This window comes from Battus philenor, unplaced genomic scaffold (genome assembly GCF_028537555.1).
Source record: "Battus philenor isolate CCGP_79_NKW_IND1 unplaced genomic scaffold, ilBatPhil1.0.hap1 SCAF_18, whole genome shotgun sequence".
Taxonomy (NCBI): Eukaryota; Metazoa; Arthropoda; class Insecta; order Lepidoptera; family Papilionidae; genus Battus; species Battus philenor.
Genome location: NW_027181680.1, coordinates 7,708,743 through 7,725,740, shown reverse-complemented (window position 1 = coordinate 7,725,740; position 16,998 = coordinate 7,708,743). Strand labels below are relative to the sequence as shown.

General features: G+C 30.2%; 2 protein-coding genes across 2 annotated transcripts; both read right to left on the bottom strand.

Moving 5' to 3' along the window:
• Positions 1-7,503: 7,503 nt before the first annotated feature.
• On the bottom strand, positions 7,504-9,670 carry LOC137920367 (uncharacterized). Its single transcript, XM_068763674.1, has 4 exons — positions 9,323-9,670; positions 8,675-8,820; positions 8,159-8,270; positions 7,504-7,716 (listed from the first exon to the last, which is right to left on the bottom strand). The coding sequence occupies exons 1-4, from the start codon at positions 9,592-9,594 to the stop codon at positions 7,572-7,574; spliced, it is 675 nt and encodes a 224-aa protein (XP_068619775.1). The 5' UTR covers positions 9,595-9,670; the 3' UTR covers positions 7,504-7,571.
• A 562-nt stretch (positions 9,671-10,232) lies between these two features.
• Positions 10,233-16,579, bottom strand: LOC137920253 (F-box/WD repeat-containing protein 4). The gene is made up of 8 exons (XM_068763530.1): positions 16,183-16,579; positions 16,037-16,112; positions 13,840-14,075; positions 12,846-13,090; positions 11,998-12,121; positions 11,782-11,923; positions 11,090-11,227; positions 10,233-10,411 (listed from the first exon to the last, which is right to left on the bottom strand). The coding sequence occupies exons 1-8, from the start codon at positions 16,368-16,370 to the stop codon at positions 10,241-10,243; spliced, it is 1,320 nt and encodes a 439-aa protein (XP_068619631.1). The 5' UTR covers positions 16,371-16,579; the 3' UTR covers positions 10,233-10,240.
• Positions 16,580-16,998: the final 419 nt, after the last annotated feature.

The window sequence follows — 16,998 nt, the reverse complement described above, 5'->3', positions numbered from 1 at the left end:
ACGACTAGTAACAATTGTCCATATGCCAAGACACGATCGTTCTACAGAGCAAGCTCACTGATACTGTGTATACGAATGCACGATGTTACTATAAATACAAATAACCGGTACGCGCTTTATGAAGTTTCTGCATTCACATTATAGGCTCATGAATATTTAGATAAGACACTTAAAATAATATTCTATATTATCTGCCTCCTCCTCGCTTTGTGTGGCTCACAATGTTCTATTTTGGTTGCAATTTTAGTTTAATAAAAATATAGCCAAGCTTTATATCTTTAAGTTGTATAGTCAGAATTTTTTTAATGAACGCCTTCAAACCAATTGTGGATTGATTTAGTTAAAACCATTCTTAACTAACCTCGTTATATAAGAAATATTCCTACCACCAACGACATGCATATTTATTTTATTGATTTATTTCATTAAAGTAAAATACAGTACTTTGGCAGAAATGTCATTTGTATGTATAAATTAGTAAACAGCCTTTAGGTGTATATCAATATACAGGTGTATACTGTCAGTATTAATAGTAATGATGATATTACTAATAATTTCAATTACTGATTTACTAATAGGGTAATAACTTTGTACAACAGCCCAGGCTGTGGATTCCAAGGGTTCGCTAGATTGGAATAGCCTCACGCTTGTACAAATATATCTACTTCAATTCATATTCCTTAGTGAGAACGTTGATTACACTAATGTATTAGATAAATTAAAATACCTTAGGCTAATAAGAGTATCTACTTGATCATAAATCGGTCGAGTCTGTTAATGCCAATAAGGCAATAGACACTTTAAAAGAAAGATTTGCTATCGATTTCTTTGGAATTAATTTAAAATATATACTTTGACGTACATGTTCAGTCAACCATATCTATGAAATTTTGTGAAATGTCAACGCGCTGATAGAAAAAAAACATGATATATATTATTTTAATTTAATGACTAAGAAGAGACGTGAATCTCAAAAAGAATAGACGTAAAATAATGACGTAAAAGAATCTTTCGGTACAAGGATGTCCACGTTATAATAACATTATTTTATTATATTCTCTTATTGTTAATAATATTTTACTGATTGTTCAAACTATGTCCTTTGAAAAAGATCTTGTAAGACAGGAATATTTTTGTGTTCTTTAATTTAAAAAAAAACTTTTCATTATGTTCCAAAAATAAAACCTTTAAATTATGTACGACGACTTAGCAAGTAAACTTCGATAAGGCATTAGAAAAGATGGGTTATTAATGTATACATTAGATTTGAGATAACGCCAAAGCAGTGACTACGGGTGCTATAACAAGATTTTAAATTTACGTCACATCTTCTTGAGAACATTATGCTATACAAATCTTCAAAAATATTTGACGATAAAGAGGTTAGGTATGTAACCTATATGCTTTGATTTAAACTAGAAATGTTTTGAAATGGTACTACAAAACATAAGTATTATCTTTCTTAACCACACTAAAATATATGAATATTTCTGTAACAAAACAACAACAAATAATTAGTATTTTTAGTAAATAAAGATAATTATTGATGACAATTCTATCTATTCTTAAGTAAACCGTAATTCCCCAGCGTCTGCGGCTACGTCACACGGGGCAACTCCGCACGCGTTTCTTTACTGCGTACTTCAGTACACTCATCGATAACCTAATCTCTGAATGACATCCATATATTTCCAATATAATATTTATTTATGCGGTACTTTTTCACGGCTAATATATACGTTCCAATTATTTATAGAACAACTATGCAACAGCACAATTTTTAAATTAAAACCAATTTCTTTTTGATTTTATGCACATGTTAATAATAAGTTAAGTTGTGGTGTAATACATAAATAAATACATATGCGTGTAATCTTTTTCGATTACTCCAACAAGTCAATCAATTTTTATAGACTAGGAGGCTTGTATAAATTATATACGAAAATATATCGTATATGAAAAGACATTTTCGTATGCGATATATTTTCAAATATTTAAAAATCATATAACCGGTTAAATTCAACTTTTTTTTTACATGCTTCAGCAATTTACCTATAGCAATAGATCAATAAACATTATTAATATTGTATACGGTAACCCTAATGTTAATAAGCAGTGGTAGCCCAGCGGAACCGTACAGAGCCTTACTATCGTAGATCGCGGGTTCTATTTCTGGAATACAATCCTAAATAATTCACACTTTGTGGAATAATCAAATAAAATTGCCACTGGTTACAAACATGTTTTTTCCATAGGATGGGGAGCAACGTCCTCTGCGTACTATAATATTACTGCAGCGATCGCGAACCCACTTGCCTATTTATGGTATAACCCTCTCATAGATATCTTTGGGAGAGGTGTATGCCTTGCAGTGCAATACAACAACACATCTATTTAAATGTAAATTTATTCACGTTAATCCATGATTAGTCGAAAGGAAACTCCACAAATTTCATTAAACTTTGAAATGAAATGAATACACTGTACTGGGAATATGAAATAATAAAATTAATAACTAACTCTGCGTTAATTATCATACAAAACTGAATTATAGCAATTTTATTAATTATAACAACAGTCGCCAAGAATTATCTTCTTTACTTTTAGTCGGTAAAGTAAATAAAATTTCTGTTTTTTTATTTATTCATGTGATTATTTACATAGGATCATCTGTACGCGTCACGAAAAACACTACCGTAAGAGCGCAATTATATTGAAATAATACTAGAATCAAAATAAACTAGTCTATAATGGCTACAACTTGAAGCTAAGAGAATTCTAAATACGCGCTGGCCTTAGTTTGTACTCACAATAACTTATTTAACCCCTCATTTTATTCAGGGTTTTAAATGGTAATATTAGGTATTGGCGCCACACCCAATATACAGAAAAGAAATAATGCAATAATAAAGTATATTCGTATAAGTTTATAAAATATTCATAATTTTTTATTTATAATTAAAATACTGAACTCGCTAACAATATTATGTGAAGAAATTAATACCTTTTATTGCACAAGAATTTATTTCCTTCATCGGGTCGTGTATTATATTAACCATCAGACATTGTCGTCGTCTCAGCCCATAGACGCCCACAGCAAGCCGTAGGCTTTCCCCAAAAATATCTATGGGGGATATGCCATAATCGCTATGCTTGCAATCGCTCTGTGATATTATGGTACTCCGAAGATGCTGCTAACCATACTCTGGAAACGTATTTGTGGGCAGTGGCAATCATATATTATATAATTAATGCACTAAGTGGGAATTGTATCACTCAGGAATCGGACCAGCGACGTATGACCACAAACCATCTCAGTATTCAACCGCTGGTCTATCACTGCTCAATTATGATAATGTACATAAATTTAATGATATATTATTTGATATATTTAATGATATAAAATTAATATGCTAGAAAATTTTAATAAATTAATCAATAAAGGTTGCCGATGTGGATATCTGTCGTAATTTGTTATCATTACCAAATATTACTTATTATAATTAAAATTTCATTCTTACGAATTGATGAATTTTTACAAAAACCCTTTACAAATATTATATCTTTCCGTCTTCTGAAATATTTTAATTCTGTTTGGTACCTTGCTATATTAGTAGCACAAACCAGATACATAGATTAAGTAAACATAATTAATGTACGTTTAAGTTTAAATTAATATTAATCAATTACATTATGGTGTTATTTCCAATGATATCCCGCAGACTGTTTTCTTTTAAAATTTTGACGAATGATGGGTTCTGAGTAATAATTAAATAGACGGAAGTGAATTCGGCAGCCTACTTAATGCAATCCATTCTTCTCTGGAAAGCGATTTTACTCGATGTTAGAATGATCAGGAATTTTTGTGCATTCGAAGGAAGGTTCAAAAGCTGTTATTTGACGAGCTGACGGAGTCATCACAATAATTGGATTTTATTTATTTAAAACACTTATTATACAATTTATGTATAACGGCGAACTTAATACCAAAAGCATTCGCTACCAGTTAACCGTTAGGCTGCGCAGAAATAATATAGTTAAGGTAAATGAAACAAGTTAATATCATAAAAGACAAAAATTAAATTAAAAAAGTATTATCAAATTGGGAAGGAAAATAATCACTAAGATAAAAAACGCCTTATATAAATTTACTAATAGCTACTTACTGTATATCTAATATATAAAATTATCGTGTGCGTGATTGAACTCTTCCGAAGCGGCTCGACCGATTTTCGTGAATCTTAGCGCGCATATCGGCCAGGGCGGACAATCGGACAACATCTATTTTTCATATCCCTAAATGTTCCAAAAATAAAACCAAAGGGTGGTCCACCCCTGAAATTTTTATTATTTTTTAAACAATTTTTTTGTTTTTATGGTACAGCATACAAAAATACATACAACCTTAAATTTTCATCCCTCTACGATCAACTCTCATTTTTATTTATTAATTAAAAACTTTTTTTTTTGCAAAATCACGTTTGCGGGATCAGCTAGTTATATATAAATATGTCATAACATATGTATTAACTACATATACTATTGATATAAATGTAATGAATTTTAAAATCGTGTGATTTTATGATTAATGAATAAAATATATAAATAATGTTTAAATATAGGTGTCATAAATAATATTTTTATTGTAATATTATAACATAACTATAGTATAGTATATCCATATGAGGTATTTTTGTGCCTTCGTTGTTGCTTTCCTTTTCATTTCGATTTTCTTTTTCTTCATCTTTTATGCTGTTTACCTATTTCACCTGCCTTCATTAATATATATCTGCACCGTCCAAACGGTTAACTAGTAGAAAATTTCTTGGGCGTTAAGTTCGCCGTTATACGAGTACATACATTGTATAAGTTGAGTTTAAATAAATAAATAGCTGTGATAATGTATTTTTTGACATACTCTGCACTCTCTATAAGATCAAATGTTGGCAACTGAAACACAAATTTTTATTAGTCATTCTTACTCTACTTCTTCATTTTCACATTAAACCTCCTCGAAAACTCCTGAATAACTTGTTTCAAAATCTTCGGCGTTCTTTTTTCAAAATTGCTCGTAATTGATTTGCTAAGAACATTGTATTGCATACTGTTACAGAATATTTTTTTTGTTTTTAATTCTTGTCTGTTTTTTTTTACAACTAATATGCAAATTTGAAATAAGAAGCCGACAATGAAATGAAGCCTATTTCGCATTCCAACCGAAAAAAATAATTATTGTTACATATTTCATAGTGATCGCTCTATCCTGTATAAATGTCCTATCCTGTATAAATAATCAAAAATAGGTAAAAAGCTTTACCCCTTTAAAGCGTTAACACTTATAACCAATTCCTTTGAATATAACAATAAGCATTGTAACATAATTTGTGCTTATTGAACTACTCCAATGTACAAAATACAAATATTGGAGTGAATTATATTTTTTTGTTTCTATAAATAGATCCCAGCGTGGGCGGCAAAAATAATTGAATGTAAGACACGTGGATCTACCGCTTAAAAATGAATTTTGGAACTCCTAATATTAATAAGATAATATAATACATAAAATAAAATATGTAAGCTTTTTGTACACTATTTTAAGCTAAAAATATATCATAACAAAAACCTAAAATGACCTTATAAAATATATTTCGATGTTTTATTAGTTATCATTTCATTTACGGACAATTATAACGTCATTAAGACGGTATGACATGATTTAAAATTTTCTAGTTTACCGTTCAGATAATGCATTCTTCGATTACAATAAAGTAGCTGAATCTGGGATGTTATTTAACACATCTCTACAACTCGTCTCATAAAATGTTCAATGTAATTTCAGTCAACGCTAGAGTTGAATTCTCCAAACAGGTAATATCTTGAACACATGCGTTAATGCGTTGCTCAAATAACACTAAGAAACCGTATATTATCATGTATATATACAAATAATACCTGATAATATGTACTTATATACATACTTACGTAAAAAATCTTCCTTTATGAGAACTATAAGAAATCTGTTTCAGTGCGAAAGATTCACATTTTTATGTAAACTGGTGACGTTTGAATTAAAATATCAACATAGATCTTAATTCAGGCTGGTAGTCAGATGGTCGCTGCTATTGTTTTTGGATCAGCTATCATAGTAATACTCGCTTCAATTTACACCAGATAGATCACAGCTGGCTTTTATTTTCTTTACCAACGAAAAAGGATAGAAATACTTATCATGTTAGTTACCCTTTGCCCCTGGCAAACTCCGTTTACTATAACTCCTATTATATATTATATTATTAAAACCTGACTTAGGTTTTTCTCAGACTATTGATCCCTGTTTCTATTAAATTCAGTTCAGCATTGTTGTTATAACTTACATAAGAGATATAAATAACTGAATAATGATCGTTTTGCAGACGACTGCCTTGCTTGCATCTGTTCCACATGGAGTGCGTCGATCAGTGGCTAAGCACGAACAAACACTGCCCCATCTGTCGCGTTGACATCGAGACACACCTAAATAAAGACGTTTTAAACACATATCCAGCGTTTTAAAGGTATTGTAAATAAATAAAAAAATGAAAACTTACCAAGTGACTAATGTGTTGCAACTATTTAAGTATAAAATAATAAAGACGGAATATAAGGAAATATTTTAAACTTTTGCATTATACTCCAAAGATTGTTAATCAACCCATGGGCAATATAGAATTGTGAATAATAACTAAACCTGTTTTTTATATACCAATATATACCCAACTGCTTTTTCATAATTTTTTAAATCTAATTTTGACAGCGCTTATAGAAATTTATCTATACAGTATTATAATACAATTGGGAAAAGACAAAGTTCTTTAAACCAAATAGACAACAGCATATCTATCAACATATCTCGTATCAGTAAATACTGATCATATTTTTTAGTCCAGTCCGTAATGAACATGCTCACCTCAATGAAATTTTACAACAATGTTGATTTTTATTCTTAATTCAATTTAGTTTTTCTTTTTATGTTTTGTAGTTTGACGATGGATTGAATATTGGCTGGGCATTTCTGTAACTATTTTTGCAAAAAATAATAGATTGCTTTATAAATACTTATGTAATAGAATAACATTAGCACCTCTATTGCATGATTTCTTAAAGTTATGAAACATGTCTGTATTTACACATGTTCTTACATGATTTTTATTTGCAAGCTATGAGGAACATACAAAAAAGTTGGCTGTATTACTAAAACTTGTTAGTAAATTAGCAAAAACGAAACAATGGTAATGTAATGGTATATGTCAAATTTGATAGATAAAAGTACAATTATGAAATATTATTTCAATTATTTTCATTTAAATTCCTAATATAATAATAATAAGAAGAATATTTGTTCAAAATTTCATATATAAACAGTTTAACATACCTTGTTTTTTTTTTTAATAAAAATAGGATAAATTTTTGTATGTACCATAAATAAACATATTGAGTAAAAAATAAGTGTTGCATATAGTTAATGGTTCTATTTATTTCCTTATAATATGTGCTTGTTGGGATACAAAATTACATACTTATTATTTTTATAACTAAACAATGTTTGACGTTTTGTCATTGAAATCATCATCTTTCAGTTTTTCTTCAAGCTGTGGAGCACTGATGATGGCCTTCTGTTGTAATTCTAAGCTCTCTTCTTGAAGCACTTTATTCAGCTGCTTTTCGGTGTTGCAAGTTCTGAGGAAAATTAATTTTGTATATTGTAAAGTTTTAATAATATTAAAATTAAAAAAGCAATATGCAACACATTTTTCCTTTATTGTTTTAAATCTGCAGTATTTGTTACAAGTAGTTCCTAATTAAATTGTTTTTATATGGCTTTTATAATTAAAATGCAGAGAGGGAGTAAAAGAATATGGTTTATTTTGTTTTGATACATTTTATAATTGGTCAGCTTTTATTACATGTGTAAAATATTTGTTTCTCTTTTCCCAACTTGTACTAATTACTATTATATGTAAGAGTTAAAGTGATAAATGTTGTGAAAAAAAAATATTCTTGTTATAAGTAACTCTTAATTGCTTAAATGTAAAATACTGCAAGTGAAATATACATGAAATTATATTAAAATTATATATGCATTAAAGTAATTATTTCTTAACTTTTTTTCTTATATTACCTGGTAGCATGATCTATTCTCTCACAAATAGCATCAGATGCTGCTTTATTTCCAGAAAGGTAAGAGATTTCTGCAGCAACTGTGGCTAGCTTTTCGGCATAATCCATGTAACCTTAGACAACATTTTTTTGAACAATTATTTAATGAATGAATGTATGTATTTCAAGTTAGCAAAAAGTTTAATAATTCATTTTCAAACATCTTTATTGTGAACTTAAGTAATAGCATCAACTTATTAAACTTTCAATAAAAGGTTTTGATATTAAGGAACAGTAAATGAAATTGAATCCTATTTTTATATGCAAATTAAATTGGCTTAAATTTTTGGTCCAAAATGCTGTTTATCTTTGGAATTTATGAGATTTAGAATGCAAAGGTATTCAAACTGGACCTCTGCATTAAGGAAGCTTGAAGGCTGTTTTGACAACCTTAGTCTGCTCTGGAAAATTACTTTACTGGATTTGGTTTCACCAAAATTTTACATTGACAATAATGACAAAAAATTTTAATACATACTGTGTAGTGTTCGTAGATTGTATCTCAAGTCACAAAGAGCACCACGGATGGCTACTAGCTGATCCCAGTGTTGTGGTGGAGTAGTTTCACCCCATTCCATCGCTTGTTGGACTAAGCATATCTCTTTTGTAAGAACTTCTCTTAATCTTTAAAGAAAATTATTAAAATAAAATTTACAATCTACAAACCAATCAAATTGCCATTAATTGTTAGTAAATACTTTAAATTTTTATACCTAATATATTAATTGCATATTAGTTTCCCAGAGAACCCTTGCCCTTTTGCTGGTCAAGTTTTTTTATGTATTCCATATAATCATATTCTGTTTATGTCAAGATAATGTGGCATTTATGTATAACAAATGTAAGCTATTGAATTGAAGGAAAAAGATTTTTTGTTCTCAAACTCATGTATTACCATAGTGCAAGGTAAAATTATTCAATCTACAGTAATATTTTAAAATTTGCCATTGAGAAAGTCACGAAGTATATATTAAACAAGTTAATAGTTAACAGAGCATTGTTTATCAGCAGTTGTTGGGAAAAGGTTGTTTGACAAAATATTTCATTATTACAAATGTAAAAATTTTTAAAGTTCCAATAAGTAATGACCATAACAATTAATGTTAAATGAATCTGTATAAACTACCTCTCACTTGTATCTTGTATTGCCACAAGAGTAACTGTAAGAAGCTGTGTAGCTGCATTTACATTAACAGTGGTTGCTTGCCGTATAAGGAATTCATGCTCTAAACTTCCATCATAGGAATCACTTCCGAAATTTTCTTGTTCTGCACAAAATGCGGTGGTAGCAAGCATTCCAAGTGTTGTTGGGGTAAAATTTCGAATTTTCGTGACGGATAGCTTATATGGAATTCTTCGAACTGCTCTTAATATATTGAATAGCCTATTTTTGAACATATTGCATGTAGTTTGTGTGTTAATATTAAATTTTATTTCTGTTGAATCAACTCATGGTGTCATTTTTATTTGTGACACTGACATAACCATCACAACAAATGATTGATAAGACTGTGTTGCTACTACTATTTTGCCATTAGTAGGCAACGCAATGTTATAAATACCATTTTGATTTTAAGTATTTTAAGACCAGAATACTATAGCAGTAGAGAGGTTCTCTATCCTTATTGAAAGAAAAGACTTGTACAAAGAACAAAGGCTATAAAAAAGAAAGTACCTCCTCTGAATGTGAATGACTGTTCCATTCGGAATGCTTGTATTTGTCAAAGTTACATATTATTTATTTGCTGTTTATTCTATTTAATTAGCGTTAAATTTCATATTAAAAAAACATTATTTTATCATAGAACAAGTTCAAACGTTTCATCATACTAATGTTCTATAAAATTTAAGAATTTATATATGTGTTTCTTGATTTTTAGTTGTGTTTTCATAAAAATGAAACATTGAAAAAACTTATATATTATCATCATACATCCAAAATAGCTATGTGGGAACTGTATGATGTCGAAAAGAGAAGAAGGCAATCAGATAATGGACATTAAAAAGATACAACTATTACAAGTGCAATAATTTTTATTAAAAATTAATTTCTTGCAATGACTTCAAATACATCGGAATAATCATGCTTTTTTGCAACAGCAGGATTAACGTCAAAGTTTACCAACGCTATGCTGCGATCAGCCGCAGCTAATAGCTTCGACGAACTGAAGTCCAAGCTATAAATTGGCGACGACTTTTTCTGTGTGAAATACATCTGGAACATCATTTAGGTACCATTTATAGATTTGCATATTGTCTTTCAATACTCAACACACTTACTAATTTTCTATGTTGTGAGTTTAAAGTATTTTTTACCTATTTAAACTTTTTTATGATTATTAAAATTTATTTCCCTGAATTATGGCACATGAAGTGAAAGTTGCATAAAAAATTTTTATCATTATTTTGTAACTAACATGTTTTAATGAATGATGATCAATAACAATTTTAAGCAACTGGCGTTATAAATATACAGGCTTTGGATTATATTTTACAATGGTCCTTATAAGGCTCAAAGTCAGCTAGAGAGCAAGGACTATGGTGGGGGCTGCGAATTTGCATCAGAAATGAGGAGAGCCACAAAAGTATAAAGGTATTTAGTGGCGACCACGAGTCAGTAGTCGCAACATGAATTGGCCTACCACTAGATGGATCGACGACATAGTCAAGATTGCGGGAAGGCGCTGTATGCGGGCAGCGGAAGACCGGTCACGGTAAAGATTTTTAAGGGAAGCCTATGCCTTGCAGTGAGCGTCTATCTACTGACATGATAATAAATTTTGTGCATTGTACTTTATCAGACCATATAAAGTTTAGATTTTTACGCATACTTTGAAAAAGCAAACTAAATATTTTAGAAAATGTTGAATAACAAGTTCAAATGTTATTATACCTGTACATGACGTGCGGGTCGTCGTACGTCAAAAAGTACACATCGTGAATATTCTGAAGCACCAACAACTAATGCATTGTTGCCATCTGATTTTACACAATATAATGATGATTGAAATGGATCCATGCTCTCGTAAACCTAAAAAAGTCAGTTACTATTATTATTTTTTTATTTAAGCACAATTTTGTGTTTAATATTTACAATAATAGAGTCATATTAACGTATTAAATGGATCAGCAAGCGCAGCGTAGATCGTCTACAAACAAGATCTGCAGAGGATCTTGTTAAAGTTGTTGAAACATGCTGGATGCATACTGCTTCCAACCGGTCTTATAGTAAATCTATGGGAGAGGCCAGCAGTGAAAGTTCTGCGGCTGAAATGATGGTGAATGTGGAATCCACTAATATTTGCTTTCGATAGTGAACAACTATAACATTGGCTTGACTCCAGCTATCAACATAGGCTGATAATATTGTAAGCTCAGAGACTGTTACTTGTAGTTTAGTTACGCAATGTAGTTGCATAAAAACCTCCATTTTTGACGCTCAAGGGGTTCCACCAATTCCAGCAAAATATTGAAATTGGTCTATGAGACGGAGGTGTCAAAAACTGGCATATGCCAAATAACATTATTTTACTTATTGGTAGTAAATCATTAAACTAGTGAGATTCAAAAGAAATAAATATTAACCATTTGCTTGATTCGAATATCTGTAAGTTGCAGCATTCCGGAATGAGATACATGGGCTACTGTATTTTCATTATGCCATTGTATGTCTCTGATTACAGATTTTCCATTTTTTGATACTTCAACGTCTAGCTGAAAATCATTTCTGCAATAATAAAGTTACAATTAATATTCTCTTATATTCTCATAAATATAATAAAAATAACAAATAAACCCTACATTTGATAGTCAAGTACAAGCGGGCTATTGTTTCCTGTAAGACCAATGGCAATTTTATCATTAGACTTGTTTGTGGCAAGGCATCTAACACCAAGGTTTTTGGGAAGTGTTTTGATGTCATTTCCTGTAAATAAAACTCGTCTTAAAATAACAAAATTTTCAGAATGTTAAAAATTGTGGATTTGTTTTACTTTTATGTTTAGGGTTCTAACCAGGCAAGTAAGGATAACTACATTTATTAATAACGTTAATAGTTTACTTGTAATGTTCCTACAGTAGTGACAGAAGTGTTCGTTCAGTTAGAACATAGTTTCCTCTCATATTTCGATGGGCTATTTATTTTTCCATCAAAAATAGTGCTAGGCTTTTTTAATTGTTAATTATACCGAATTTATAAGTCTATATATATAAAATACCGTAATGTTTGGAGACGAAGGTCTGTGACCAATGTGTGTTTGCCAGAGATGACAAATGGATCTGAGAAGTGGTTGCTTGGTTAGACCCCCGGTGGACCGATGTACTCGCAAGAAATCACTAGCTGAGGGAGGGCTTCCTTTGCAATGGGCATCTATCGGCTGATAGGAGTGATTGAACATATGTATATATTTCATATAAATGTCTAGTAATAATTATAAAATAGTAATTGATTCTCTATGCCTGACTCTCGTATCTGCTTTGTATTGAAAATGTTTTGGTGCTAAAACATTTTCATATGCTTAATGTTTTTCTCCAACACTCAATAGCAGTGAAAGTAGTTTGAAAGAAATTTTCGAAAGCAAATGTCTCTTGAGAGAAAGACGGAGAAGGAGAGGAATTCTTTAGGGATCACACAACTTGTTTTTACTTACTATAGTTCATGTTTTGCATTTCTTCACTTAAATATTCATAATCATTATGTGTTAGCCTCCAAGACCACATACACAGTTGTGAACTTTTATGTGAACCTGTTAACACACATAAACTGCTGTCTGTCTTAATTATTTCAACTGCTGACACTTCTACTTGACCACCATGATGGCAATCTTCAATATGACAAAGTAATGTTGGTTTCCTTCTTGGATTATTTACAAGAAATACAGCAACACAACCATCTCTACAAAAAAAATTAATTATAACTTTCTTTAACTTAGTCAATGAGATACTTCATATGTTGATTTAACATCTCATTTCTTTGATCATCATCATCACTTCAGCCATAGGCCTCCCATACCAATTTCTAACAAGACGGTTTGGAAGCTGGCTGCATCCAGTGTCTTTTAATGACCTTAACAAGAATATCTGACCATCTTGTGGGCCCCAGTGTCCAGTTGACATGTGCACTAAGTGACAATTTAGTATATTTTTTACTAAGGTCAGTCATACTATTTATTTTTTTACAGATTTACATTTAGTAAGACATTACAAAGGGCCTCCTAAATGAATACCACTGGTTGAATATTCCCACTATAAAACAGCATGTATCATAGTGTGTTCTCCGTTTTCAGGAGGTTTATCTTTTGTGACTTAATATTTCCGAGGGGAGTTGCTGATAGTTTAATGTGTTGTGAAGGGAGGAAGGAGTTGCAAAAAGGAAAATTTTAAGTGACGTAATTGATAAATGGCTCCTATCTTAGACAGTGCCTTGTGGACACACTATGAAGCATTCACCTAAACGACTACTATAATGGCCTTGTAATACTGTATAATATTTATTGTACTGGTTCATAGTGAAGCTCTTGTAGACTTTCAAATCTAGTTACTATAAAAATAATACTACTAAAAATTTATTACCTACAGAGCTTTACCTCTGGATGCTGTAAATGCCAAACCAAAACACAACATTATTAATGATAAAAAGGTTACCTGTTTCCACAAACTAATATATTATCCCTGATAACAAATCTTGATATGTCGTTTGTCCTCACATCATATCTTCTTACAGTTGGAACATCTAAAGCCCACAGGGTGGATTTACAGTATGGAAAACCTCTATTATCTGTAGGAAAACAGAACAGATCTGACCCGAGCGCCAATAGTAAAATTTCTGTATTATGAAACTTAAGCCAGGGCATGTAAAGTGTGTCATGGTGCAGGACTATCTAGAACAGTTAATAATATGGTTCATTGATGATTCTGTGAACAGAAATAAGTTTTATATTATTATGCACTTAGAGTTTTCTTATGAAAGAAGCAACTAAACACCTTCCATCTCAATTAAACAAGGGCTACCAAAAATGAGATCAATAGATCAAAACGAAAATATTTACATACATAAGCCAAAGTTTGTATGGTATGTGACACTAATATGTAAAAATTAGATCGTGTTAAATAATATATTCATGGACATAATTTGAGGAATGCAAAAACACATTTGTTCATAATTTATGAGCCAGGGATGGCCACGCCCCTTGACAGTTCGAGTCATTGTTCGAAATTTGAAATTTTTCGCGGGACGCAATTTTATACGTATTTAAAACACGCAAACGAATTTTTTTTACAAAAATTATATTTATTGAAATTGTATGACAGAAGTACAAAACGTGTATTGAAATTAGATATAAATTTACATGTATATGACAGCGCTCCTAATAATAATTAAGATGCCGGTTAGTTAATAATGATCGGTGTTTGAATTTCGCTAATTTCATGGTAGAATACTAATAATTATTGGATAAGGAAGAATAAGGAGCTGACATAGGTTATAAAAATGATATTAAAATAATTCGATAATCAATCAGAGCCAAAAATAATCACTCAAAGGCTGCATGTGGCTCACGAGATGCAGTTTGGCCACGTCCGGTATAAATTTTTACAATTAATTGCATGGAAATATTAAATATAATTAAAATTCAAACTAAAAAATTGCTATGAAAATTAATGCTAGTGGCATGGTTAGTACTAATTGTAAAGACATTTGACCAATAAGATTTTTTTTCATATTGGGTGACACGTTTAATATTAACTTCCTCATAGTGTCATAGCTATTTACATCTATCTGAACAAGATATTCATATGTTAATTATACATTATGTGAAATTGTCATAAATTGGCAATGCAAAAGGTGTCACAATGTGCACTAATTATTAATAATCGCTGACATATCTAACCATTATCAGTGACCTGTTTACTAGGATGTCTTGTTGGGTATATGCTCAAAGCAAATACAGCCTTTCTCTAACAATGTTACAATAAGCATATCTATCTCATCATCTCCATACCTTTTCTTATTTGCTTTAATCAGTAAATAGTCAAAGAACCCCATTCCAAGTGACATCATCCATTTAGATCAGAATGAACAAAGTTAGAATGAACTATTTAAAGACCTGTGGTGAATAAAGAGCATCCACTGCTTTAGATACTGTATAATGTGTGAACTGCTATATGTTTGATATAATCTTGTATCCTTTACGCTTTGTATACTCACCCAAGTCTGTACATCATTCTTTAATTCAATGAAAAAATATGGATTTTATCAGTCATAACATTTTAGCCAGTACATGTAAACATAACTATTTTCAAAATAAAATTAAGTTTAAGACCCCATTACCGCCTAAATAAAATGAATCTTAGTCCTTTTTGCACAATGAGGAATTTTTAAAAAATAAAATAGTGAGACTGCCATAAAAATCTCTATATTTTATAATTATCATATCACTTAATAGATTAGCCCATTGCTAGGTATACACCTTCCCTAAAGGATTGCCACAAAGCATTGCCCATATCTAATGACTTATTATTATAATAGTTTACCCTCTTTTGCAATGATTTAAATATGACCATAAGTGTATAAAAACTCTATTATGATAATAAATATAAATATTACAGCATTGATTCACTCAATCATAGTAGTTGATGTCAACCTTTACAAATTTTGCGGCTTCACCAAGATCTTGGCCTAATTATTTATAAATATTTGTATGTATCATATTACACAATCCTAGGTTTAATATGCATTTCTAATGATACATAGATATACATATAGATAAAAGGAAAACAGAACAAAATTAAGTATTTGTTATCAGATTCTGATTAATTTAAAATTTTTAGCCAATTTTTTTACCTGATTTTTGTATATCCCTTGACACCAATTATTTGAAATTCGACATCTGTTATACCAACACAGATTTTCAGGATCCCTAAAAACATATATGTATAATAAATTGGTGATCCAATATTTATTAAGGTGTATATTATTTACATCCTTACCTAGTTAATGGATTTCGAATTATTAATTTGTCTCGAGCTCGCTTTCTCCATATTGCATTATCATGTATAATTAAGTTTTTGAATGTTTTACATGTACGCATTAAATTACACAGATCATATATGTTTAAAAAATTAAATATATTTCCCAATACTTCAAGCGGCAATTCCAGTATAGTTCTTCCCTGCATTTTTAGAGTATAAACGGAGATGGTAACTGAGATAAGTTTGTATCTCAGTGATGTTCAATATAGTATTTTTGGTGAACCATTGTTAATAACGAAAAAATATTTTTTCGGAACATTGTGTTTATTATATTTAAACGCCAATCAGAGTAATTTCATGTCGCAAATATTGATAGATGACAGTTGAATTAGATTGCACCCGTAATACGACAGTTGACAGCGACAGTTGACAGTAGAGGTGAGATGATCTCATACTTCACTGACAATTACATTTAATTTTTAATGAAAAATGTAAGCTGTGGTTAAAGGTCACAAGTTCCAAATTATTAATAAGTAATAGTATAATAATACTATTACTTATTAAAATATAAGTCAATTATCTAACATTGTAAATTTACTTTAAACAATAGAAATTATTGAAAGTAAATTTTACATTATAAGTTTATTCTACAAAAAAAACACACAATAAACAAACTTATACATAGTGGGATACTTTTTATAAATTTTCCTTAATAAGTAATTTTATTGAGATGTCAAATCAAAAGGTATGTATGTATCTATATTATAAGTAATAGACATTAAAAGTTGTTATTCTTATTCTTGAAGTACTCATGATATTTTTGGCTTTACCTTA